Here is a 26728-nt window from a genome sequence, read left to right on the forward strand (position 1 = left end):
CCTGCGCTCAGGGTTCAACCCTCGAGGATGGGGTGGGGCTGGCTTTCACGTTGCCGTGTTACTTCTTTTCCTAACTTTCCAGAAGAAGGTATTTTATCATCAGAAAACACAGTTAGGTGTCAATGGACGTGAAAGCCATGTTGCAAAATACTCATCTCTTTGCATCAAACTCAGGCCCCCCCACCTCAACCAAAGCAGCTCAAGCAGGAATGAGACTGTGACCGTTGGTTCAGATAAAGCGTGTGATGGGTGACTCACTGGACCAAAGGATTTTCAGAGAGAAAACAGGAAGACCCCGCCCCACGCCAGCCAACCACCAATCAATGGTTGAGGGGCTGAACTTCTTACTTCGTTTCTAATGGCGCTATTAACAGAGCAAAATAACTGTGTCTGAAATAATTAATTTCGCTAATCATTCTCTAAAACAGGCTCTCTACTTGGCATCAATTAGATACGCTAAAAATAACCCAGAAGCAAAAAGCCCATTGGCCGCTCCCGCGGAGGCTGGTGGGTGCGGACAGTCCGGCGTTTGTCACCATCCCGCCCCCTCCCTCACAGCTTGGCCACGGGCGGGTTTGTCCCTCACTGCCTGCTTCTAGGCGGCATCTACTTATCTCCACAGCTGCGTGTGCACACCCGGCTTCCCGGTGCGTGATCGCTAAAAATACACGCGGCGCTGGCGACACACGCGAGGGCCCGGAGCCCAGCCCCGCCCTCGTTACAGCTGAAAGTGCGGGGCTGGGCTCGCGGGCGGCGGATGGTCCGCCACGTGCAGTTACCAGCGCGTGATGGGAGCATGTCCAAAACCCAGTAATTTCTGAGCCATCGGATGGGCCTGCATCGAAGGAGCTGGAAGAGGCAACGTGGGCCAGGCACGCAGCCCGCTCCAGAGCTGGGGAGGGACCGTCTGCCTGCGTTCCCAGCCCCCACCCCTGGGTGGACACGGGCAGGGGCGTGAAGGTTGAGGGGGCCGGGGTACTCACCGGGGGTCCGTCAGCACCGGGCATTCCTGGGAGGCCGGGTTTGCCCAGGGGACCCTAGAACAAACCAGAGACTTCATGAGCCGATGCCCCAGGGTGCCCTGGGCTGCCCAGCCTTCTCTACACACCCCCAAAGTCACTCTTCAACATATCTGCTCAAAAAGCATCTGTTTAAAAAGGCCGCTCAGAGGCACCACGCCCAAAGGCTCCGCCCAAAGACAGCGGACCCTCTGCTGTGTCCAGGGCCTTCGGGTTTGGCTACCGGAACAAGACCACTGCCCATTGGAGACAGGAGCGGGGGCTGTGATGCCCCGAGAACTGCCCCTCGGAGGACGTCCTGGCTAGTGTCAGCCCGGAGGTGGGTTTACTGGGCACCTGAGGCTGAGCCACAGCCAGGCCAGGGCCCAGGCTGTCCCCCCAGCACGTGGGCTCGGGGTGCCCAGGATGTGTTTGGAGCTGGCAAATTTAGCAAAAAGAAACACAACAAGGCAAACAAGAGTGCCTGTGTGCTGAGTCACGTCAGTCGTGTCCGACCCTTTGTGACCTCACGGTCTACAGCCCGCCAGGCTCCTCGGTCCACGGGACTGTCCAGGCAAGAATACTGGAGTGGCATGCCATGCCCTCCTCCAGGGGGTCTTCCTGACCCAGGGGTCGAACCCAGGTCTCTTCTGCCTCCCGCATTGGCAGGCGGGTTCTCTGCCACTAGTGCCACCTGGGGAGCAGGTTGGGGAGCCCAACAAAACGAGATGCCAGTTAAATGGATTTCAGACAACAGAGCTCAAATTAAACTGAGCATCCCGAATCTGTTTTTCTTCCTGAATCTGGCAACCTTATGTCAACACATAACCAAAGAAGGGAGGCAGGCGGGAGGGACGCAGGTCCACACCAGAGCCGGTGATCGGCGCTCCAGGGCCTGGACGCTGGCAGGCCCCATGCCTGCCGGGCTGGGATGCTCCCCACCGTCAGGCACACCCACGCCGAGCGCAGCCCACCTACCTTCTCTCCTGGAGGCCCGATTGCACCCTGGGGGCCTGGAAGACCCTGGGAGGGGAAGATCGAGCAGCAAAGGTCAGGGATTTCTCGACCCAGAACCCCTCCCCGCCGTCCCCCCATCATCCCCAGCCCCGTCCCAGGTCACCCCCGGCCCAGGCCGCAGGCCCTGCTGGCTGACCGGCAGCGCGGGGCGGCACTCAGCGGCCACTCAGGCCCCGGGTGCCGTCTCCCAGCTCCCGCCGCCCTGCTCACTCACCTGGGCACCTGGGTTGCCCTGCTGCCCCGGGGGGCCGGGCTCTCCCTGGGGACCCTACAGGAAACACAAGCAGGCATTGAAGGGGGCTGTGGATACAGCGTGCTCTGGAGTGCAGGTGGGAAGCCAGACCCGGGGCCCCCAGCTGGTGTGGGCGAGGGCGCAGCCACCCAGGGGGGACTCGAGACAGGAGCTTCCAGGGAAAAGATTCTAATCAGCTGAAATTCCCCAGGTCACCGTGTCAACTGAAGTCTCCCCTTACAGGAGACCCATGCGATGCATCTCAGTGGGCGCTGTCCAACAGCCCCTGCCCTCAACCAGCTTGGCGGGGGATGCGGACGCCGTTCCCCTGTGTCTCCCTCCCCCGGGGGGCTCAGGCTTAGGATGGGGCAAGGCCTCAGCCCGTGCTCTCCTGCGGGAGGCCCGCACCTCCCACCTCTGTCGGGGTGGCCTGAGTCCCCCTCCCATGCGTGGCTGCCCCCGCCGTGAGGCCATGGTCGGGGCGGGACCCCCGGACTTACCACGTTGCCTTTCGGGCCTGGCTGACCGTCCATTCCCGTCACACCCTGGGTGGCGTCGAAACAGAAAAGAATCAACAAAGCTCAACAGGCGAAGCCCTCTCAGCGCGGCTTGGTCCCTGCCCACGAGGTCAGAGGGCGGCACGTCCCTCATGGGAGGGGAAAGGCTTGACCCCAAATAAATGCTGAGACTGGCTGCAGGTAATGGGGCTGCTGGGTTCATTGCGTGGGGCCACCCTGCGTTCTAGGACAGCTGGGCGGGGGGCCCGGCCGCGGGAAGCCGCTCCTGGACAGAGCCCTGCCCGACCACGAGCTGCGGCCTCCCTCTGGGGCTGTCCGAGAGGGTCCTGGCCAGCACACGCAGGGAGGGAACGGGCATCCCAGGGACTGCTGACGACGCTGGGCACCGTGTGTGGGGAAGGAGGAGTGAGCCCAGCCGGCCTCCACCTGCAGGCTCACACCCGCCGGGCCAGCCCCCCACGCCCCACACGAGCGCTGGGCCGGGCGCACAGCCGTCAGCGCGGGGGGCTGCCCACAGGACCGCGCGGGCACAGCTGGGGGCAGGGACGGGGCAGACACGCAGGGGACTTACGGGAGGTCCAGGAGGGCCTGGGGGCCCCTTCGGCCCCAGCAGACCTCGCGGCCCCTGCAGGAGGGAAGGGCAAAGAGGGTCAGACTCAGCCCGGAACCCCGGCCCCCGCCCTGCACCCCACTCAGCCCCCCACTCCCGGCATCTCTGCTGACCCGGGAGCGTGACTGACACCCCTCCTTGCCCACGTCCTCTGCTCACCCCACCCCGGCTCCCGGCCTGGGCCTTGGGGGCCAGGGGCGAGGCGGGGCCAGGCCTGGTCGGGGCGCAGTCACTCCCCATCCGCGGCCGGGTGGGCGCTGCCCCACGCCCTCGGGAGGGTCACAGCGCGGTCACCACCTGCCGTCGGGCCGCTCCCACCCCCCCACCTGCCGGCACTTGATTTCAAGGGCCCTTCATTCTGACAGAACCTTTTCAGACGCAGCACAAGAGACACCCTCCCTGCGTTCATTGCCACTTAAATGTTCTTCGTGGTTTTAATACCCAGTCACATAAATGTTTTCAGGAGTTAATAACCCAGAAGGCATTGCCTAGACCCGGCTTAGAGAAGAGCGCTGTGGCTGAGCCTCCTTGGGGGCTAAGCAGACGCTGGGGGGTGATTCAGTCACAGCGAGCGGGCGCACGCTGACCCTGGGGGCCCTCCATCACGGACCCCGGACGCCCCCCTCACGCACTCCGGACGCCCCCTCACGCACCCTGGACGCCCCCCTCATGCACCCCGGACGCCCCCCTCACAGACCCTGCACCCTGCAGTTCTCTCCCTGACTCAGGCTCAGACCGACTCTCCAGCCTTGTCCTGCTCACCTCCCCGTGTGGCCCCCCCATTCCATTCCCAGGAGTCCCCAGATCCGTCTGTCTCAAGGCTGAGCCCTCTCTAACCTAGGCCCTGAGTCGATACCAGAACATCAACGGGAGACACAGAATCCCGCCCAGCCCGTGCACTTACAGGCTCCCCAGGCAGCCCTCTGGGCCCAACTTCTCCATCATCGCCCTGCGGGGGGAAGAAAGGCAGAAGTTAGGGACAAGCCGTGCGGCCTGGGCCCCAGGGAGACACCTTTCCTTCATCTCTGCCAGAGTCTCGGGCCTGGGGCTGCTCCGGCAAACGCCAGAGCCAACACTAGTCCTTGCGCCAGCAGGGAAGGCCCGGCACGTCCTCCTCCCGGAGGGCGAAAGGTGAGGTCAGGCTCACAGACCACAGCCCCAGGGAGGGGAAAGCCGGGCAGAAAGCATCCCTGGTTACCTGCCAGGTACAGAGACAGATGAAAGATAAACTGCCTAGCAGAAAGCAGACAGAGACAGGGAGATGATGGATGACAGATCAGATTTAAAGACGGGCAGACAGAAGGATGGACAGACGCATAGATAGATGAGAGACAAACAGGTAAGAGATGGGTGATTAACAGATGACAGATGGAGAGATACATACATAGAAATGTAGACGGATGACAGATAGAAAGTTTAAAGATAGGAAGGTAAACAGATAACAGATAGATGGATGATGGATCGATGCATAGAGCACCCAGACCCCCAGCGCCCCTCCCGGCTCGGTCCACACAAGCGCATCAGTCTGCCCCACCTCCACGGCAAGGAAAGTCACTTTCCGGCTCCCTCAGCCTCCCCCTCTGCCCAGACCCTGTGCTCCGCCCCTCAAGGCCTCCCCCTGCCGCTTGCTCAGATGCTGAGCTCCTCAGCTCCCCCACGACGTCTTTCCTGAGATCACGCCCCGGGGCAACTGGTCAAAGCGCTCAGGACGCCCACATCCGTCAGCGTCAAGGTCCATGAGCCGCGTCTACCGGAAGTTGGGTGCAGCCCACTGACACCCCACCCCACACAGGTGCCCACCACTGCCGCATCCGCACAGTTTTCAGAGGAGACGGGCAGCTGGCATGCCCGACATGCAGCGGGATACGTACCCTTTCTCCGTCTTCCCCCGGAGGTCCCGGCGGGCCGGACGGGCCAGGGTCGCCCTAGGAAGGCAAGCAGGGTCAGCACCAGCCCCCCGGGTGGACGCGCACGGCTGTCTCAACCCCCCGTTTCATCTCTCTCTGCTTCCGAGGCTGAAAATCCCACCCCACTCCCGGGCCTTGCCCAGAGTCACAGAGGACCCATCGAAAACACGGTGCCTCCTGGCTCGTCGGGGGGCATGGCTGGCTGGCGGGATGCTCCCCGGGCCTCGGAGTCCTGGCGGTGGCTCAGCTAGAGCGGCACCAAGGACCCCAGGCGCCCCAGGACCCGCGGCAGGGTCTGAGCGGCACCCCGCCGGCCTCTCCGTGGGACACAGGCTGCACCCCAGCCCCACGCGGCCCCCAGAAAGGGCCACCGCTCCGCACTCTGAGGGTCAGCGCTGGCCCGCCCGACACCCTGCACTCCATCCGTGCTCAGCACGTGCCCGTCGCTGGCCCGGCCTGATCGGGGTCCCCGGGGGCAGTGGGGCGCGCGGGCGCGGCAGCTCTGGCTAGAGCCCTACAGCCGCCTCCCGAGGCAGCACAGGCGTGATGGGTGACCCGTGTGACAAAGCCAACACGTGTGTGGGCACGCGTGTGTGCACACGTGTGTGCCGCACACACAGACATGCGCCCGCAGGTCCAGGGTGTGCCGAAACATCAAAGAATTGACATCAGAGAAAATGGGTCGGCAGGAACCGTCCACGGAGCTGCCGGGAGCATCGGCTGGGGGCACCTGAGTCACATCAGACGAGCCCAGTTGCAGTCCCCACCCGACTGCCGTCCACGGGGGAGGCCACACCGGGGGAGGCCATCCACGGGGGAGGCCATGCAGGGCCGGCCCGCGTCCTGGAGTCGCCCCTTTAATGGTGCGGAGAGTTCCGGCCGGCCCCCACAAGGGCAGCTGCTGGGTTTCCTGACAGTGTGGAGGCCCCTGAGCAGAGGCGGCTTCCTGCTGCCTGGCCCCTTGAGGGACAGACCCCAGTGGCCCTTTCGCCGTCAGCGGGGGTGGAGAAACGGGCCCTCCATGGGCTGAGCTAGCGTCCCCAGGACGTTCTGTCCATGTCCGGCCCCACCCCCATGAGGTGCACGTAGCGACCACTCTGGGATCGAGGGTCTGGCCCCCGGGGAGCCTAAGGCTGCCCCAAAGGGCCCTCACACAACTGCTCCCCGCGGCCCCCAGACAGCAAACACTCACCCGGTGGCCCTTCTCGCCCGGCAGCCCCGCCAGGCCATCGAAGCCGCGGTCACCCTGCGGGGAGGACAGAGGGCAGCTCAGCGCAGGCCCCAGGCGGTGGTCCACACAGCATCTCATGCCCGGGGCCCGCACTGGCCACCCCCCAGCGCACCGGCCACAGCCCTGGGTCCATGTTCCCATCTCTTTCCCCAAAATCCCAACCAAGGCCACACAGAGACAAATGGCTTCTGTCCCAGAGCCACGGACAGTGAGACCTCAGACGCGGGGCTGCAGAGTCCGTGTGTGAGCGGGCACAAGGGCTCCCGTGCTGCCGTCTGCCTGTGCCTCTCACCGTGACACGCCGGGGCCCAGAGCGGCGCCCGCACGCTGTAGGTGCGCCTTCTTGTGCGGTGGACGGCTCGGCACCGCCCTTGGGCCCTGGGGCACCCCGGCTCCCCGGCCAGCCCTCCTCCCGCCGCCCAGGGGGCCTCCTGGAGCCCAGCTGCCCGCCTCGTGTGTGGCAAACCACACGAGGGAAGGCTAGTTCAGCCTGGCATGCTTTTGCTGTCGAAACAAGACAGTAACCTCCTGGGACAGACTCGGGAAGCTTCTCCTCCTTTGTCACCAAAGGTCCCTGAGATCAGGAGGGCTCCAGGTTCGCTCGGGGCTCACAGGGGGCACCCGGGGGCCGGCCCACGCCAGCTCCGGGGTGGGCAGGGGCAGTGCCTGAGAACAGCTGCCGTCCCCACTGTGGGCTCCTCGTATGGCCCTGGACAAACTCTTGCAGGGTGAGAAGGATGGGTACCAGGAACAGGGCCGGTCCACCCCAGATTCGGGGACAGACAGACAGGCCCGCCACACCACGGTGGCCGGGGGTCGTGGGCTGCAGCCTCCTCAGCCAGGGCAGACTCTGCCCTCAAACACACCTGAACTCCCCGTGTGCGATGTCTACTTGCTCCCTGCAACCCCGAGGAGCTCGGACTCCCCCACCTGGGCAGGAGGACTTCCTGCCCTTGGACTTGGGTGACCCATGAAATTCAGCCTGCTGACACTGGTCCTCTCGTCCACGTGCCAGAGGGCTGATCCAACCTGACCCTTCCTGCCCCTGGGTGAGGGCACGCGTCCTGTCTTCAGCATATTCCTCACAGTCGACGACAGGGGTGATGCCGACCGTGCGGGCCCCAGGGGGCGGCGACCGAACCTACCTTGGGGCCAGTCTGTCCCGGCATCCCTCTTGCCCCGTCACTGCCGGCTCGGCCCTGGAACAGAGCGGGGCAAAGTGTCAGCACAAAGGAGTGGCCAGCGTGAGGAGGACCCTGAGCAGGGTTCCCTGTGATGTCAGACAGAGGGCCCCACAGACCCCGCAACAGGCTGGCCCAGAGGACCCAGACCTGCAGTCCCGCTTGCTGTCCACAGGCTCTGGTCTTCCCAAGCCTTACCATCCTGAAGCTCAGAGCAGGCACAACCCAATTAACCACCTAAGTGTCCACCACAGACCAATCACAGGCTCTAGCCTTCCCAAGCCTTACCATCCTGAACCTCAGAGCGGGCACAACACAATTAACCACCTAAGTGTCCACCACGAACCACTGAGCCCCAGCAGAGGTTAGAAATCTAAACGGCGGCCCTTTCAGAACTGGCCGTGCACCCCTCTGCCTGTGGACCTGGGGCCTTGAGGGGCCGCCTCGAGACAGCCGTGCCTGAGAGCCATTCACTCTGTAACGTCCCTTCTAACTACGATCGACTCCCGGGAAGGAGGCCCCGGACTAAGGAATGACCCTTTTTTTTGCCTCGAGTGCTTTGCAACTAGAGCAGGAACGGGCAGACCAGTGGCCAGCGTTCCCCGCAGAGGTTCATTAACACAAGAAACGAGTATTGCTTTCACTCAGCAGCAACATTCAGTTGATGGAAAGATCCGCTAGTGAGAGTTTGATGTGGATTAATCAGGATTTCCTGAGCTCGCGTGGACGCTGTTCATTAATTTATGTCGGGTGAGAAAGGCGCGCGCCCTCGGTCAGTCACCACGGTCACCTGGAGGGAGAGGACTCCCCTCCACTAACACGCCAGGCCGGACAGAGAGTCGGAGGTGGGGGACAGAGAGGGGCTGCGGGGGGTCTGAGAAGCCACCGGCCATCCCCCCCAACAAAGCCGAAGCCATTTCTGGAGAAAGGAGGCTGCCCCAGAGAATGAGGGACCACTGATGGTGTTGTCTCTTACACGCTTGCTCCCAGAGAACCTGGGAAACCGCTTTAACTCAAAATGTGGGTTAACAGGGAGCTCAGCTCGGGGCTCTGTGATGACCTGGGGTTGGGCCGGGGGACTGGGAGGCAGACTCAAGACGGAGGGGCTAGGGGTGTCCTTATCGCCGATTCACATCATCGTACGGCGGAAACTAACAACAGTGCAAAGCCGTTATGCTCCAATTTAAAAGAACATGTTAAACTGTGTTCAGACGCTCAGGACGGAGGCTGGGGCAGGGGAGCTCGCTGCCGTGGGATGGGACCCACCCAGCCCAGGACACAGACGTGCCCTCTGAAGGAGGGGGAGCCTGGCCGGCGAGACGCAGCGTCACCACGGCAGACGCAACGCCAACTCCCGCCGAAAAACACTCACCCTTCTCCCAGGCTTTCCTGCCGGGCCAGGCGGGCCCTGCACGCCCCGTGGACCCTGTCCGGGATCAGAGGGCAAAGGTCAGTCGCGTGTCCGCTTCTCAGAGGACAAAACCAAGCCTGGTCCCCGTGCTCGCCCCCCCGGCCGCCCAGCTGCCAGCACGCGGCATCACGCGGACAGGGCGCAGGGTCCGTGGCCCTGAACCAGGGCGGGACGGAAGGCAGCCCGCGCGGTCCCGCTCCGGACCCCACAGCCGCTGAGCATCGAGAGGGCAGCTCCCCCCGCTTCCCTGACCAGAGGCAGCGACAGGGCTCCGTCTTCCCGGAGAGGCCAAGGCCCCGGGGTACGTACCTGAGGCCCCATGTCTCCTGGCTCGCCCTTCAGACCTCCGCTCCCGGGAGGGCCCTGGGGGGACACGCCTGGTTAGGGGGCACCCGGCACAGGGGTACAGGCTGTAGGGTGGCTGGGGAGGACAAGCAGGGAGGGGGAAGGACCCGGGGCTGCGCCCTGGGCAGGGCCCCCGCGGAGCCCGCCCGCTGCCTTGGACACACCCCGAGGGACAAGCAGTCATTTTCCTGGTTTGCATCTCGTCCCGGGTTGGAGGGAAACCCTGGACGGGGGCGGGGGGAGACCCCTGCGCTCAGCACACGCTCACTTCTCTCCGGGACGAATCTGCCCTCCGTCCGCCGCAGCCCGCAGCCCAGGGCCAGGTGTGGACGTACTTGTCCACGGCAGGGCAAGATCGCCAGATGCCGCAAGGGACCAAACACCCCAGGGTCAGGGGCCAAGCCCACCCCCTCCCGGGGAACAGAGAGAGGGCCCCGTGGGCCTCGATGCCCCGGCTCCCTGAAACTGCAAGGGCCACACACACCCCTGGAGACCCCTCTCCCTGGCCCCGGGGTGCCCAGCACACGCTGCCCAAGGAGTTAGGTGGTAATCAGGGTCTGCCTCACACTGAAGTGGTCTTGATGGTAAATAGCCTCAAAAGAAAGAGGCTTGGAGCCCCTGGGGGGGCGAGGCAGAGTCGTGGTCAGTACAAGTGCAAGGGCTTCCCTGCCCTGAGGGCAGCCCGGGCCTCTGGTGCCCAGGGAGCCCCTCACCCCCCGCCCCCAAGATGCTCTGACCCAGTGAGCTGGGAGCCTGATGGGCAGGGGCCAGTGAGGGGCACCCACCCCCACACCCCCAAGATGACTTACCATGGGACCCGGTCTTCCAGTGAGACCCATCGGGCCAGCAGGCCCCCTCAGCGCCAGCTGCAAGGCAAAACGGGACATGCTGAGAAATGGCTGGTTTACCCGTCCTGACAGGTGGGAAGGGGCCAGTGTGAGAGGCCAAGGACAGAAGCCTCTGGCGGGGGAGGTCACAGGGACCCCGGACCCACCTCCTCCGATCCTCTGGGCTCCCAGCGGCAAGCACCAATGGGGCGGGCAGAGGTGGGCGGCAGCCGGGTGGGTGCCCACTCACCGCTTTGGGGCTGGGTGCCCGGAGCCTCGGGCTGACCCTTCCTTCTCCCCACCTGCCCCGGCCGGCCCCGCACCCTCACAGCAAGCGTGAAACGCGGCTGCCCTGGGGGGCTGGCCGGGCGTGTGCTGTGCACGAGCTGAATCACACATTCCCCGAGAGGCACTTTCAGGGCCCGGGGTTATATCGGGGAGCCTTCGGGGTGAGTGAAGTCCTTGCCCCAGCCACGGGGACCCCCCTGCGCCCCTGCCCAGGTGCCCGCTGCCTGCCCGCTGCTGAGGCTCACTCCCACTGGCTTTCTCCAAGGGCCTCTTCCACACCCATCGTGCAGCTGTTTCCTGCACGAGGCCATTTCAATTTTGGAACGTTCTGTGTTATAAAATCTTAGGAGCCCATCACCCACTTGGCTTCAGTCAACACACCCACAGATTCAAAGGCCAGCCAGGCCGGCCTGTCAGTAAGCCCCGTGGCGGGGGATAGGGCCTGTCGCCCGCTGACTGCATTACACGGCAGTCTGCTCCACGCAATGACTGCGTACCCGCTGCCCGTAATTCGTCATCCACGCACTCTGATCATCAGCATCTATCCGTGGCGATGGAGCTACATAAATATCGCCAAACGAGGGACTCCTCGGCAGCTCCTTGTGACGCCCCATTACGGGCACTCCAAGGAAGGATGGCCCGCCCCGCCGGGTGGCATTTGCTCTTGTCATCGGCAATCAGCAATCTGGAGCCTTGTCAATTAAAACGCAATTCACTCATCAGCTCGTTTGCCGAGAGCAGAGTGGTAAGGAGGCTCCTTGGGACCCCCCAGGCTGAGTGAGGGGCTTCGGGGCCGACGGGCTTCCCCCTGAGATTCAGGCTCGACCCAGCCCCATCACAAGGGACCCCCCAGGAGTACATGGGGTCTCTCCATCCCAGAGCCGGGAGGAGGCAGTAGATGGCCGAAGAAGACGGGGTCAGTAGAAGCCAAAGGGGCTCAGTGGCTGTGTCCATATCTGGGAATCTGGACCCTCAGTGTGGACAAGGGACCCCTGAGAAGCTTCCCCCACCTCTCCTGGTGCTCACCAGGGCCCCCAAATGTGCAGGGATGACTGGACAACCCCCCAAGCTCCTGAGTCCCAGGTGAGCACCCCAAGTTGGGAAGAGGGGCTTCCCCTGCAAGCTGGGCTCCAAGCAGCTCCCCAAACCCCAGGGCCACTCACCCGGGCCTGCTGCAGGATGGCTTGAGCTTGGGACTCCTGTGCGGAGACCATGGGTCCTTTGGAGCCCGCATCGCCGCCCCCTCCAAACCGGAACTGCGGATATAAGAGTGGGGTCACTGGGGTTGCACGGGCATGGATGTCCACTCTGGACCCCAGGGCTGAGGGTGTCCAGTGGCCTCTCAGGTGACAGCAGAGCCTCGGGGGAGCTGGCTGGGCAGCTTTCAGCCCCGGGCCTCCGCCTGCTGATTACGCCACCCGACTGCCCACACACGGCTGCCCCGTCTCTGCCCGACAATTCCAGCGCTGGGGATTCCCACCCCCCAGCATCCGTGACATCTCTCCTGAGACCCCAGAGCCCCGTGCCAACACCCATGCTGAGGGGCACACGGGCTCCGGGGGAGAGACGGACGTCTCCTGGCCTGGGCTCCCCGAGAGGGAGGTGGCCTGGGTCCTCTGCAGACCCCAAGGTCAGGAGCAGGTCACGTTCATGAAGGGAGTCGGTGGTTTGGGGGTCTGAGGGCGAGGGCAGGTGTGCGGTGACGGAGGCGGACGCCACACAGCTTCCTGCAGAGCTGGGCTCTGCTCCCGCCCTGGACACTGTCGAAGGTGGAGACCCCGATCCTGGTGTCCACCCTGCTGGGCGGCAGAACACTCCCAGGAGCTATCTCCACAGGATGGCTGGCCCGGGTTGGAGCCCGTCTGTGGTCAGGGGACGCCCCTCACTCTGAGCCCCGAGCCCACCCCCCAGGTACACTCACAGGCAGCATTAGCATGGTTCCAGGAGGACCGGGCAGCCCGTCAGCGCCAGGAAGGCCTGGGCGTCCAGGGGGACCCTGCGGACAGAGGGCGGGAGAGCGGGTCAGGGCCCAGGAGGGAGCTGGACTGGGGTGTCGTGAGGGGGCCGAGGTAGGGCCCGCGGGAAGCCACGGCGAAAGCGCAGAGCGACGCAGGGCCCAGAGCCCGGAGGAGGGGCCTTCACTGCGGGCTGAGGACGAGGAGACCCCGGACCCGGGAGAGCCGAGCGAAGAGGCAGAAAGCCTGGAGCCTGCGGTCCAGAGCGGCAGAGGCCACCCCATGGGAGGCGGGCATGGGCGAGGCATTGTGGCTTCCACGGCCCTGGGAGCGTCCCTGCCGGGTGACCCCTAGGCTGGGCAGCCCAAGGGCCCCGGTGCTGACGGCTGAGAGGCCAGCTCATCCCCACGCCCCATCGGCCCTGCGGGTGGAGCAGATGCCGCACGGGCCACATCTGCTCGTTTGGACGGACACAAGGGGCCGGCATTCCCGGGGGGACGGGCAGGGTCACAAGGCCTCCTGCGCACTTCGAGGCCCCACCTCTGCATAGACACCACCTCAGCGCTCGCCCGGCTGGTCCCCGACACCCCCAGCCCCCGGCAGAGCCTCTGACTGGTTCTGGAGTGGGTCAGGCCTAGGTGAATACAGCACGGATGCGTGCGAGCTTCGTCACTTCAGTCATGCCCGATTCTTTGCGACCCCATGGACTGTGGCCCACCAGGCTCCTCCGTCCATGGGATTCCCCAGTCAAGAATACTGGAGTGGGGTGCCATTTCCTTCTCCAAGGGGAGCTTCCCGACCCAGGGAGAGAACCCTTGTCTCTGATGTCTCCTGCGTTGGCCGATGGGTTCTTTACCACTAGCGCCACCTGGAAAGACCCCTGCAACATGAATAATACGGCTTCTTGTCAAAAAAGCGTTTTTATCACTCAGCTTTTCACAGAGGCAGACAGACGCCCAAGCAGCTTGCCGTGGGCGAGGTTCGCGTGCAGACAAGTGCAGCCCGCCCCCCTCAGTGAGACAGACCGCCGCCGACCCACGGCGGGGGGTGCTGGTGGAGCCCTGCACGCACGACCGCAGCGCGACGCTCCCGGGGCAGACGCACCTCACTCCCGAGCCCCGGCCCAGAGGGCCAGGCACGGGGCTCCACCCCAGATGGGCTGAGAAGGGCACGCCCGGCCCGGCCCGGACCTCCACCCACCCGTCTTCTCCTTCACGGCTGTCTTACTCCAGGGCTGATCCCTCCTCTTGTGAAATGTGGCAGAACACGGCTGCCTGCAAAGCGGAACGTGAACGCTCCCTCTTGTTCCGCCAGGAGGAGCCGGGGATAAATGCCTGCAGGTGCCCAGGGAGGCCAGAAGCACACGCACTGAACATGTGATGCATATCACGCCTGTGAGTCCATGGGCCGGGCGGCGAGGGGGTGGTTCTCCTTTTAGGAGGTGGTCTTGTACACGTGTCTGGCAGTCTGAGCCTTCCCTCTAACGCACGTGGAGGCCTATTGGTGAGCTCGGCCTCACTCCTTCCAATGGCCTCGGAGGTCCCCGCCCTCATGGGCTCATCAGTGACTGAATCCGTCGTCCTCTCACGCATGTTTGGGTCCAGTTTTCATCAGGACACAGGCTGTTGTGATGAAGCTTCAGGCATCTTTCTTTCCTCTTTTTTTTTTGGCTGAACCGGGCGGCACACGGAATCTTAATTTCCCACCCAGGGATGGAACCTGAGCCCCAACAGTGAGAGCGTGGAGTCCCAACCACTGGACCATCAGGGGAAATTCGAACCATCTTTCTTAGATAGGTTCTCAGAAGCAGAACTGCTGGGTCAAAGGATTTTTGCGGCAGCCCGCTGCCCCGGTTTTTTATTGCTAATAGGCACAGCTAAATGGTCCTAGCTTGCCATTTTCGAAAAAAAAAAAAATTCCCAGAAGATAAAATTTACTTAAAAAAGAAAAACCCAGGGAGTGTTTAGCCAGTCAGACTTCCTCTTGGAAATTCTACCCTGAGAGGTGCTCACCGCTGAGCTTTCCGCCCCGAGTCGATCCCAAAGCAAACCCCCAACTCAGAGCTTAGAGTTGTGTGTCCCAGGGATGAGATGCCGTCCATGTAGTGTCCACGCCCATGTGGTGCGGGCTCACACGCGTGTGTGTGTGTGTGTGCGCGTGCGTGTAGCACTGGAAGCCAGGGAGCACATGGGGCAGCCCCTCACCCACTGAGACCCTCCTGCTCTTTCTAAGCTGCGGGGCTGAAAATTCAACCTCGGGGCCCCAAAGCTACTCAGCCCTCAACTACACTGAAAACAATCCCCAAGAACATGTGGGTAGACAGACAAAAGTCTGGAAACCCTGTGAGAGAGAGGGTTTACCTGCGGGAGAAAACCCCCCGTTTTAAGGGATCCTCCTGACACCTTAAAATCTGACGCGAGTCCCATGCAGCCCCGCGCCTGTGCTCTCTGCTCGGAGAAGCTGCCAGCCAAACTCTGCCAAGCCCCAGGGTCTGTGTCTCAAAGACTCGGCCCCCTCAAGCCAAAACAGGGGTCTGCATCCCAGCCGCCCCGCCACCCTCCACTGGACTTGAGCCGAGGACGGGGCTGCTCTGTCCACGGCCTGCGTCGGACGCAGGGCATGCCCCAGCTGCCAGGCTCAGGGCAACGTAAGAAGAGCCGGCCGGCCTCTGTGCGTCTTTAGATCAGTGCCCTGAGCTGGCCAGGCAGGCTCTGTGAAGCACTGGTGCCGCGGGGTGGCCGCACGCAGACCACGTACAGACACACGGCCCCCGCCGGTCAGCACAGGGCTTTCCCGAGGCCGTCCTGGCACTGCGCCGCCGCAGACAACAGGGAACAGAGCGCTCAGACACTGAAAGCAGCTGCCGGCTCCAGCCCCGCTGGTCCAGAGCCCAGGACTCAGCAGCAGGCGGATCGGGGCTCATCCCCGGCTACAGAGCCCGGCTGCAGCTCACCACAAGGACAGGCAGCGGGGCTGGGCGGGGAGCGCCGGAGCGCAGGGGAGCCTTTACGTTGCGATACTTCTGTTTTCGGGCTTCAGAGAGGCCCGGGAAAGGGGAGGAGCCGCGTCGGCCCTCAGGTCCTCAGTATCGGGGTGGCTCGCGCAGGTCCGATCCTGTGCAGTCGCAGTTTGGGGGAGGCCAGAGGCGTTCTCAGTGGTCACTTCCTGATCTAGATCCGAACACTGGCTACCCCTGCGGCCAGGCCAGAACCTGGGGGGAAGCCGCGCCCCCACCCCACCGCCCGCCACGCTCACATTCTGTAGCAGGCGGGGGCCGGCAAGTCCCAGACAAGCTCACTGACATCTGAGCCCAGGAGGCCAGACGGGCCTGGACGGAAACCCTGGGGGTTTCTGCTCCCAGCCCGCACCTCCCGTGCGCTCCCTAATATGACAAAGGGTTCCTTCCGGCTTCCGGGGCTTCAGGGTTAACAAGGAGACAGGTGGCCCCAGCGCCACGCTAGTAATGCCCCACCACAGCACGGCAGGGGGCGAGCAGGTCACAGAGAGGACGCGGCCCCTCCTCCCCCGGGGAAGCCCCGCATCACCACGCTTGTGGCCGGGACCTCACAGACACCGGCTGTGCAGAGCAGGTGACTAACCATGTGTCCCAGGCTGGATGGCTCCACGAAAGACGTCCTGGGCACACAGGGGCGCCTGGGGCCCAAGCCCCACACCCAGCCCCCAGGAGGCGGGAGACAGCACAACACCCCCTCCTGTGGGCACCCGCGGTCACGCACCGCGGCCTCTGCAGAGCTGGAAGCTTCCTACAGGTCTCAGTGGACCCTGCATCTTGGCCACGTAGCAGGGACCTGGGCTGTGCCCCGTCCCCAGACCTGAGCGTGAATCCAGCCAGCCTGCCCAGAGCCCACGCTCTGCAACAGAGAGGCCTACCACAGCCAGAGAGCAGAGTCTGCTCTCCACAACTAGGGAAACACCTGCACAGCCAGAAACACGTAAATAAATAAGCAACATAATTTTAAAAAAGGAAGAGCGGCAGAGTCCCAGGATCGGGACGGGTGGGGGTGGGGGGGCGAGGATCTTCCAGATTCCCCAGCGAGCAGCTCTCACGTGCAGACGGGCATGTGAGGCCAGGCAGATGATAGCGATCAGAACACGCCACCCTAAAACAGGCCGCTTCAGCTGAGAACTCACAGATGTGGGGAAGGCCCCCGCCCTCCCCGGACAGCCTAAAAGCAGGCCACATGCTTCCCTTTGCAAAGGTGGTGGGAATTCTCCAGCACCCACCCGCCCGAACCAGGATGACGGGAAAGGGGGGCAGCGCTTATCACTGGAGGTGGGCAGTGGGCACGCAGGTGAGTCTGCATGCAGACCTTCCTGAACCACCCTTATCTTCTGAGTTTCCACCCCCTCCCACCACGTATTTTGTAATCACTTCTCCATAATGTACTGCTTTTTGTTAAAATGGTATATAAGTTCTCAAATCTAACCACTTATCGGGTTTTCACTTCTATATTAAGGCCTCTGTACATGTGAAATTAAGAATATTAATGAGATGATTTATCTCTTCTCCTGTTAAGGTCTTTGTTCAGTTTAAGTTGCAGGTCCAATGGACAAAACCTAAGAGGGTAAAGCTTTCTCCTCTCCTCCCCGGGGATCCTGAGGTCACCCTACCGGCAGGTGGCCGTGTGGGTCCTGACTCTGCATCCAGGGTTCTTTCACAGCTAAGGAGCAGAGAACCAGTAGATCCGGGCACTGAGAGGATGCTGGGCTGTGAGCAGGGATGATCCTTGGAAGAGAACTGGGACCCGAGGGTGGGCAGTGTCAGCTGCTGGAATCAGCCCGTCCCCCTGGGAAGGGGCCCGGGAGGGCCGGGGGGCTGCCGGGGTCCCTTCCAACCCCGAGAACAGCAAGCCGTAGAGCAGGTGATCTCTCTGCCCACCCCACCCTGGTCCCTGTCTCCTGAACCCTGCCTCGAACTCCAGAGAGCTCAGCTCTAAAAGCCCCAGCTTCCAGGGTCAGGAGCCTCCACCCCGCCAAGTGTTTCAGGCACATTTAGATCCTCAGCACCGGAGCAGGGCCCAGCGCCGTGGACACCCGGGGAACGTGCCAGGTGGACACTTGAAGCAACGCCGAGCTGGTGGGAGACGCGGTCTGTGCTATCCATGGCCCCGGTGGACGGCGTCCCATCCTATGTCCAAGAGAGACCGCTGCTCTCGCTGACGTCTGAACCTAGCCCCACCCCGGGCCCATCCGAGGATGGCTCTGTGAGCAGACACGGCCGTCACCCCGTCTCATGCAGACCTGTGGCGGGAGCTGGGTTAGAGACGGCAGTCCCGGGTCCTAGGTGGGGAGGACGGGCCCTCATTTGCTTGGCTCACTTATTCAGCTGTAGCCGAGGAGGAAGTGGCATGGATGGGTGGGAAGGCCACCACGGAGCCAGGGCCCCCTACTCTGCCCCCAAAGCCACGGGCTCAGGGAAGCAACACGTGAGACTCCCGCCTGGTGCCCAGTCTGACCCGGCTGCCCTCTCAGGCCGTGCGGCCCCCTGCTCCATCTGCAGGCGGCACCTCACTCCGCCCGGAGCATTGCCCCAAAGCCCCGGCGCCCGACAGCCAAACACCCCCTCAGAAGCAGACCCCAGCCGCATCCTCCCCGAAACCGTGAGGTCCTTGCTCTGCCCCGGGCCGTGTGCCAGGCGTCTCTTAGGTGCAGACACGCTCCCAGGGCCTCTAATCTACAGCCGCGCCCGCTTATTAGCACTGAGTCTGGCCGCGCTCACATCCGCATCCATTAGACCAGCAGGAGAAACAAGAAGGAAAAAGTCAAGGTGGACAAGAAGCCACAGGGCTGCAGTACCCCCAAGCCCCCACGAGGTGTCAGAGCGAAATTTCAGCATCCTGGGCTCAGCCCGCATCTCCCCTGCAGCTGGCGGCAGGGGACGGTCCCTTTGACCCACAGCAAGTTCTCTGGTGTCTGTCGCTTGATTCCTAACAAGGAAGCTGGAGGGAGTGGGAGGACGCCGCGGGCCCGGGAGCCCCAGGCGCCCACGTGTCAGCCCCACTAACGCACGGCCGCGGGGCCAGACCTGTGCACCGCCCCTCCCCCGGAGCCCCCAGGGGTTCACGCCCCAGCTTCTTGCAGAAGTGGCCTGTCCCCAGCTCAGGGCCAGGCAACGGTTCACCCCAAATTCAGAAGAGAGCGGGCGCAGCAGGGGTGGCGTGAGAGGTGACCGGGTCGGGGCAGTTTGGGGAAGGACGTCGGTGTGTTGTGGTCACCCGTGTGTGTGAGGACAAGGCCGGTCCCTTAGTGGGGGGCTAGGGGGACGCCCAGACGAGGCCACCGAGCCCGTGATCCCAGGGGCTGTCCTTACCCTTTCTCCAGGGTCACCCACTTGGCCTGTGGGACCCATCGTTCCTGGAGGTCCTGGGAGACCCTAGAATTAAACACAAAATCGGGCAGAGTTAAAGATGCAGCCACAGGGCGGTGCCCACCTGCCAGGAGAGGGTGGGCGTGGGGTGGGGAGCGGGGCGAGTGCCCACCCCAGGGCGTCCGCCCCCGATTTCCATGCAGGAGCGTTAAGGGGCCTCCCCGCACCCCGAGGACCTGCCCCACAAGTCACGGGAAATGAAACAGGACACTCACCGCGGGGCCTTCGGGGCCGGGCGGCCCCTCCAGGAGCATGCCCTGGAAGAGACAGGGAGAGCGTCTGAGCTCCCAGGACGGCCTCCCCCCATCCCGAAACGTGGACCTGGCCTCCCGGCCCCAGCCCCGAGCATGGCTCCCGGGCCGGGTGGCCCGGAGGACCACGGCCCAGGCCTCCAGGGCCGCACGCTCCGTCCGGGGACGGGTCTGGAGCGGCTGCCTCTGCTGTGGGGCTGTGGCGGGGGCCACGGTTACGGAGCTCTGAGCGTCTCCAGCCCGACAGCAGCCGGCAGGCTTCCACCAAGGACAGCTTCTGGAGGACAGAGGGGGGCCAGCCCCCGGCCCCAGCGCTGGCCTCCCAACCCTGGGGGCAGCACCCAGGCAGGCCTGGGCGACGGTAGCCCAGGGGGCCGTGGAGCCCAGGCCGAGGGCCCAGTGACGGTGAGACGGCTGCCCGGAGGACAAGAGGAGGAGGGGCCGCAGGCCGAGGCCCCTCGGGGCTGACCACTCAGACAGGCTGCGCTGGGGCCCCAGCCCCTCCCTCCTCCAGCAGGAAACGCCTCCCTCACCTGCAGCAGCCCCTCCCCCGTGGGAAACATAGCCTGGCCCACCGGACGCTCAAACCCTTCCTCCCCCTCCTCCAGCCCCTGCCCCGGCCGAGCCCAGGTCCACGTGGCCTCCCGCCCCCGGCCTCACTGTCTTTCCCCGCAGGTAGGGACAAGGCCTCCTGACTCCATCAGCCCCGCAGCGGAGACGACAGGGGGCCTCGCGTCTCTGCAGCCAGAGCTCCGGGCCGGGGTCTCCCGCCCTCGGGCCTTGGCTCTGGGCCCCTTCCCGGCCTGGGCCTCCTCTCTGCCCCTGACCGCTCAGCACCACGGTCAGGCGGGCCCCAACGTCCTCGGTGCCCCACGCCCACGGCAGGGGTCTGAGGCAACGCACAGCCTCCCGGGGAGGGGCGGACCTCCAGCCCCGGCAGGGGACTCGTGTGCTGAGAACACGGTGGGGTGGGGTCTGCGGTCCCAGGACAGGGGCTTCTGTCCAGCCTTGTTGAGAAGGCTTCGGCTGCACGAAGGGCCTGTGGGTGCCGTGGACCCCTCCTCCCCGTGAAGTCCGGTGGCGGCCGAGACAGGGATGAGAAGGCTGCACACGCTGGCCCGGTGGAGACCTGCATCCTGCTGCCCGGAAGAAAGCCAGCTCGGGCCCTTGTGGGGCCGACCAGTGCCTCCCCCTCAATCCTGGGCTTTCCTTCGAAAGTGAACCTGGAGCTGCTTCCTAGGGGTGAGTGGGCGTGCCCCGGACACGCACCTGGTTGGCACACAGCGGTCGGACACCAGGCCCCTGCAGACCAAGCCCCTCATCCTCCCCACCGGGCTCCCCGGACGCCGGGAGGACGCACCCTGTGTTTGCACCGAGGTGCACTCAGAGGTGTGTGCACACAACTCCCTCCGGCCCGCCTCATCTCTCCGGGCTTTCCTGGCTCCTCTGACAACGGCCGCTGAGCAGGCTCAGAGCTAAACCGGGATTGAGGGAGACAGCCCCGCTGCACTGAGGACACACCATCTCTGTTCTCAGGGAGCCCCCCGGCGGGCGGGCCCTCTGGGGAGGGCTGGGGGCCGCGGGATGGGTGGGCCCGACGGGGGGGACCTGCACTTTCCCAGGAGCGGGGAAGGGACCTGCGGCCACCACCCCACCGAGGAGCGCTCCCGAGACACAAAGAGGTGGTCTGCCCGCAGAGCCCCTGGTCCACACCCGCCAGGGCGGGGGGGTCTCAGCCTTAGCGGAGCTCCACACAGCTCTACAGGGAGGTCTGTCCATCTGCTAAGCAGCAGGGCCCAGAAAACCTTCCTTAAACCACAGGAGGAGGCTCGTGCCTGCGACGGGCCTTCCCAAGTGACTCAGGCCCCCGGACGGGGAGACACCGGGTCCTCCTGGAGCACCAGGTCTCATTGACCTGAGTCCCCCTCCACCCCGGGGGGTCCTGTCCTTTCAAGGAGCACTGGTGATGCTGACCCGTGACAGCGGGTACCGGATCCGAGTGGGAAACAGCTCTGGGGGGAACTGTCCCTGAGACGGATGGATGGAGAGAGAGGAGCTGGTTCCAAGAGCTCCGTGGACAGCGAGTCACACGCCCCGGAGGGAGGTCGCTGGGGCAGGTGGGGGACAGCAAGCGGCCCCTCGACCTCCACGGGCCAGGATGTGTCAAGACCATGTCCACTGCCTCCCAGGGCTCAGCCCTCTGTTTATGGGGAGCTAAGACTTGAGGACAGCCAGCGATGCTCCAGGTTGAGATGTTCCAACTATTTACATGACGCCCGGGGGGACTGGCCCCACCCCACAAGTACTCTGATCAGGCTGGGGGCTGGGCTGGAGAGAAGGACATGGCCAGAGCACGTCCAGATGGCCCCCCGGACGAGGCTGGACCGGACTTCCTGAAGACACGCTTTCTGTGTCAGATCCCCTCTCTGTTCTCAGCCTGCGTCTCCACCTGCCCTCTGCAGTACAGCCTGGCAGCTGGACGCCCCGCGCCCCCCTCACCAGCATCCAGCCGGACCTGGACGCTACGGCCCTCGAACAGGGTCGGCCCATTCCGGGGGACGGGCAAACAGGACGCTCGTCCGGACCGAGATGCCGGCCAGGCCCTCCCAGAGTTGGACGTCCTGGGTCAGGGTGCTTCATGTCGCTGAGCAAGGGGCTACCTGTCCTCGGGCGCCTACCCTGGCGCCCTGTCCCTTCCCCTGCACCCCATCCCTCACCCCAGACAAGCCCTGTCTCCCTTGGACCCTTGGGGAGCACCGGAAAGGGGGTGTCCTGAGCCTGAGAACAGGATGTGTGTGCCCAGTGGCGGCAGCCCCGCGGGACCTGGGTCAGGCCAGGGGGCGAGGGGAGCAGAGAGCATGACCGTCACCCAGTCCCTCGTCCTGACGCCCCAGCCACGGGTTTCTGGTGCCTCTAAGGGGTCGAGGCTCCAAAAGAACCTTCCCAATTCCATGGGAACTGGACGGGAGGACCGCCTCAGTTCTCATGCCAGGCGCCCCGGGATAAGGGGGGCCCTGGAGTCTCCACTGGAGTCACGCCCTGGGATCAGGCACCAGGAACCGGGTGCTGGCGGCGGAGGCCAGAGCCCCGGGCGCCAGGCTGGTGACCCTCGGGAGACAGGACGCGGGCCTCCTCCCTCTGCTTTTGGAGGATGTGGCAGGACTGGACTTTGGCAGCCAGCCCCCGCCCCCTGCTCCCACGTCCAGAGCGGCCTCCCGGCCCCCGAGGCCGCGCCCCCTACGTGCGGCTGCAGGGCACCCCTCCTCCTCCCTCTGATCACGTGGCACCTTGCCCGCCCCGGGTCAGGGCAGAGGCCTCAGGCCACAGGGTGGGCCCGGGTGCTCCCAGCCAGGCGTGACTCCCTGAGGGCAGAGAACGTGGGACCCCGCGAACACCCACAATCCCATGAGGGGCACACGGAACTTCTCCCCAAGGTTAAGGCGTTATCAACGGTCATTTTGTTCCTTGCCTCCGGCCCCGTCGCCAGGTACAGGGCAGTTTTACTCAATGGGAGTTTGGGCGTGGAGCTGTTTTATTAAATCCCCTGGAGGCGGCTGAAAACCAAGCTTGCCTGTTTCACCAGCTGGAGGCAGAATCAGGTCCTCCCCGCCCACGATGGACCGACCGGCAGCTCCCGGCCCCACTCGGCCCTCCCTGGGGCTCCCTCCTTCCCAGAGCCGAGTCTCCTTCTGAGCTGGACTGGGTGTGTGGTGACGGTGACGTGTCTGGATCTTGGGCGCGCGGCACCAAGGGCCCTGACCCATCTGAGTCTCAGCAGACACTCCCATAGTCAAGGTCCAGAACCTTCTCCTGCCCAGGGATTTTTCAAAGCAGCACGCAGCATCCGTGAGGTCACGTGGCTCCTCATGGTGGCCCGGGGCACAGAGGTGCAGGGGTCCCCTGGGTCCCCTGGGAGCAGAGTAGGGTCCCCATCCTACCTAACCCACCACAAGCCCCCAAAATGTGACCCCTGGCCCTGCTAGTTCCAGAGAGAATAAGAAAGCATCTTACCGGTTCAATGATGGCAGGTTCTCCTTTTTGACCTTTCTCACCCCGAGGCCCTCCGATCTGGGGTTCATGAGATGCAGAGAGAGAAGGGGGGAGGAGGAAGAAGGCACAGGTTACACCAGATCCACACGGCTGATGAGGCGGGGGTCCCACCCAAGGCCCAGGGAGGCGCCCCCCGCGGCCGCTCACCCCCTCATAAATGGTGTCCTGGTTGGCGGGCATGCCTGGCCCGATCTCCGAGGGGGAGATGGTGGGGTCGTAGTATGGGTCGTAGTAGCTCTCGTCCAGGTTCTTGATGGTTTCTTCCGTGAACTCTCCCTCCAGATCGTCCATCCCCTCCTCCGGAGGCGGGGCCGGCTAGGGGGAGGGCAGCAGTGGTCAGCCGAAGGACGCCAGGTAGCAGGCAGACCCAGGCCCCCGGCCCCGGGGCCCGAAGGACCGCGGCCTCTCCGGTCACAGAACACGGGGAGCCTGGGGGCTCACTTGCTGGAAGGCACTGTCTCCCTCTCATAAAGGGGAAACTCATCCCAAACCCCTATGATGCCGTGCGAACCAGAGCCGCCCAGAGACAGCTGTGCCCCACCAGACTGCCCTGTGCACTTGGGGAACCCCGGCCATCAGGGGCTCCGCCTCAGGCCCTGGGCCTCGGGGTAAGACGTCCATGATCCCATGCCTGCTGGCAGAGGGGCCTGAGCCCACCACAGCCCCGTGTGTGAGCCCTCTGGCCATCCAGAACTCAGCATCACACAGTGGCTATTTCCAAGCATCCGCTATGTGCCCTGGCTACGCCAAACCCCTCTTCAACCTGGAAACTAGGCAACGACCCCAAGGGGCGGGCCTCACGGGCACCAGGTTGTCAGTGAGATCGCTGGTTTCTTTCGAGACGGGGACATCACCGTCCAAGGTCAGTCACTGGCAGAGATTTCAAGTCGGGTGGTGTCTCGTCTGCTCGTCCGACCCCCAGCTCAGGGGCCTGTCCCCCTCCCAGCCCACAGACAGGAGCAAGCCTGCAAACAGTTGTGACCTCATCCATCTCCACCCGAACCCTGCGAGACTTGGAGGCCGGGCTCCATTCTACACTGAGATCCACCCAGCAAGTTGGCGATTCTAAACTCGAGGGGCCCCGGGGAGCATCTAACACGCCCAGCTGCCAAGGGCCAGGTGTGGTGGGGCGGGGGACAGGGCTGCCGCCCCCGGACTGCAGGTGAGGGGCAGAGAAGGGGGAGCCCAGGCATCCAGCCCCCGCCCGGGGCCAAGCCCGCTCGCAGGGAAGCAATTACGTTGGAGCCGTTGGAGGTGAGGACCGTGCTGGTGGGCACCTCGGCCCGGGCGCCCTGGTCGGGGCTCTGGTCAGGGTTCTGGTCGGGGTTCTCGTCGGGGTTCTCGTCTGGGTTCTCGATGCCTTCGCCGTAGCCAAAGTCCTCGTAAGGGGGTGGCGTGTAGTAGTCCTCGCTGGGCACGTAGTCGTACTCCCCGATGCCGGGGTCCTCCTCCTCCTTCCCGGGGCCCACGGTGGTGTCGGGCGCCGAAGGGGCTTCCGTCGGGGGCTGGGTCAGCTCCTGAGAGCCGGGCACAGACACGCAGGGTTAGGGGGAGGCCAGCGTGGCGGGACCAGGTCTGGGGTTTCCTCCGAGGCTGGAGAGGGAGGCAGACCCATCGGTCAGCTGGACCCTGTGGACTGGGGCGCAGGGGCCCCTCGGCCCAAGGGAGGCAGCGCAGCCCCAGGCCGGGCTGTGCACAACAAAACCCAGGATTGCACACCCGGACAGGTAGAGCTGTCTCACAGTTTCTTAAAACAAGAGAACGGGGAATTCCCTGGCGGTCCAGTGGTTAAGCCTCCACGCTCTTACTGCTGAGGGCCTGGGTTCAACCCCTGGTAGGGGAACTAAGGTCCCGCAGGCCACGGGGCAGCCAAAAACAAGAGGAAGAGACGCTCCCAGATTCTGAGAGCCACACAGGCCAGTGTCCCGGGCTGTCTGTGGGGAGGGGACCATGCTCCATCCTATCCACGTCCCCCCGCGTCCCGCTCACTGTGGGAAGCCCTCTGCCCCACACTCCCCTTGAGGACAAAGTGCACATGGTCCCGTGGTCCCTCATTTTCCTGCCGAGCTCCTGCCCACACCACGCCCGGTCTCCACATGTTACCAAACAGCCCCCCCATTCTCACCGAGGCCTCCTTATCCCCCTCTCCTGACCCAGGGGCCAAACGTCAGCCAGCCCTCCACCCCGCACCATGGCCCCCAGGGACCAGCACCCCACCCTGCCCCACGGCCCGCAGGGGTCACCCCCCCACCCTGCCCCAAGGCCCCCAGGGACCACCCTGCCACCCTGCCCCACGAACCCCAGGGGTCACCTCCCCCACCCTGCCCCACGGGCCCCAGGGACACCCTGACACCCAGCATCACAGCCCCCAGGGACACCCCACACCCCGCACCATGGCCCCCAAGGACCACCCCCCACCCCACACCATGGGTCCCAAGGACAACCCCCCAAACACATCATGGCCCCCAGGGACCACCCCCACACACATCATGGCCCCCAGGGACCACCCCCACACCCTGCCCCATGGCCCCCAGGGACATCCCCACACACATCATGGCCCCCAGGGACCACCCCCACCCTGCCCCACGGCCCCCAGGGACACCCCACACCCTGCACCACGGCCCCCAGGGACACCCCCACACCCCGCACCATGGCCCCCAGGGACACCCCACACCCCGCACCACGGCCCCCAGGGACCGGACCTCGGCCACCTCCGTGGTCTCTCGAGCCGCCTCCACGGGTGTCTTGGTGGGGACGGGGTCCTTGCCCGTGTCGTCCGTGTCCTCGTAGTAGGGGTACTCGTAGTAGTAGGTGTCCCCTTCGTTGTCTCCGTCGGGGTACTGAGAGCACACGGGGCCGCGTGAGGAGGGCGGGAGCCCCCACCCCGCTGGGACACCAGCCCGCGTCTCCCTCCCCCGCGGGCTCAGCCGGTAAGAGTGGGCCCCAAAGGCTGTGCCCAACGCCAAGCGCCAACCCTGAGGGCCTGACAGACACCCCCGTGCCCAGCTCTGGGGCGCAGAGTCAGCCCAGGGGAGCAGAGTCAGCCCCGGGGAGCAGAGTCAGCCCCGGGGGGCGTCCTGGGGAGGGAACAGGGCCCCGTGCCCTCTGAAAGGCCTGATGTTCTGACCTTGAGCGCCCGAGGGCCGAGACTACCAGCCGGACCACGGGCTCTGCTGGCCATGCTGCTGCCGCCCGGGGGCCCCTGACCTCCAAGGAAGGCCCAGACCACAGGGGAGGGACTTCCCGGAGGACGACACAGTGGGCACCGCCCGCTGTGTGGGGGGGGAACCTGGGGGTGGCCGGAAGGCCTTGGCTGCAGGGACCCAGATGGGAGCACTATCCACCCGGTTCTCAGGGTGGGGGGAGATCCCCTGAGGGGGAAACAGCAACCCACTCCAGTGTTCTCGCCTGGGAAAACCTCAGGGTCAGAGAAACCTGGCGGGCTCTCATCCAGAGGGTGGGAAAGAGTCAGACACGGCTCAGTGACTGAATCCAAGACCCCGGGGCTTCATGGAGCGC

At 64.6% G+C, this 26728-nt stretch overlaps 1 protein-coding gene across 5 annotated transcripts in view; it reads right to left on the reverse strand.

Moving 5' to 3' along the window:
• Window positions 1–26728, reverse strand: part of COL5A1 (collagen type V alpha 1 chain) — a 151806-nt gene that overhangs the window by 59937 nt on the left and 65141 nt on the right. For all 5 annotated transcript variants that reach the window (XM_043916327.1, XM_043916326.1, XM_043916329.1 and 2 more), the window contains exons 6-25: window positions 25912–26049; window positions 24448–24726; window positions 23357–23524; window positions 23171–23227; window positions 19124–19165; window positions 18852–18914; window positions 12487–12561; window positions 11729–11821; window positions 10260–10316; window positions 9415–9468; window positions 9067–9120; window positions 7659–7712; window positions 6475–6528; window positions 5247–5300; window positions 4280–4324; window positions 3337–3390; window positions 2748–2792; window positions 2230–2283; window positions 1977–2021; window positions 984–1037 (exon numbers count right to left, since the gene is read on the reverse strand). In XM_043916327.1, coding sequence (XP_043772262.1) covers window positions 984–1037; window positions 1977–2021; window positions 2230–2283; window positions 2748–2792; window positions 3337–3390; window positions 4280–4324; window positions 5247–5300; window positions 6475–6528; window positions 7659–7712; window positions 9067–9120; window positions 9415–9468; window positions 10260–10316; window positions 11729–11821; window positions 12487–12561; window positions 18852–18914; window positions 19124–19165; window positions 23171–23227; window positions 23357–23524; window positions 24448–24726; window positions 25912–26049 — 1539 coding nt within the window. The remainder of the gene's footprint in view (window positions 1–983; window positions 1038–1976; window positions 2022–2229; window positions 2284–2747; window positions 2793–3336; window positions 3391–4279; window positions 4325–5246; window positions 5301–6474; window positions 6529–7658; window positions 7713–9066; window positions 9121–9414; window positions 9469–10259; window positions 10317–11728; window positions 11822–12486; window positions 12562–18851; window positions 18915–19123; window positions 19166–23170; window positions 23228–23356; window positions 23525–24447; window positions 24727–25911; window positions 26050–26728) is intronic.

The sequence above is a fragment of the Cervus elaphus genome, chromosome 11 (assembly GCF_910594005.1).
Source record: "Cervus elaphus chromosome 11, mCerEla1.1, whole genome shotgun sequence".
Lineage (NCBI taxonomy): Eukaryota > Metazoa > Chordata > Mammalia > Artiodactyla > Cervidae > Cervus > Cervus elaphus.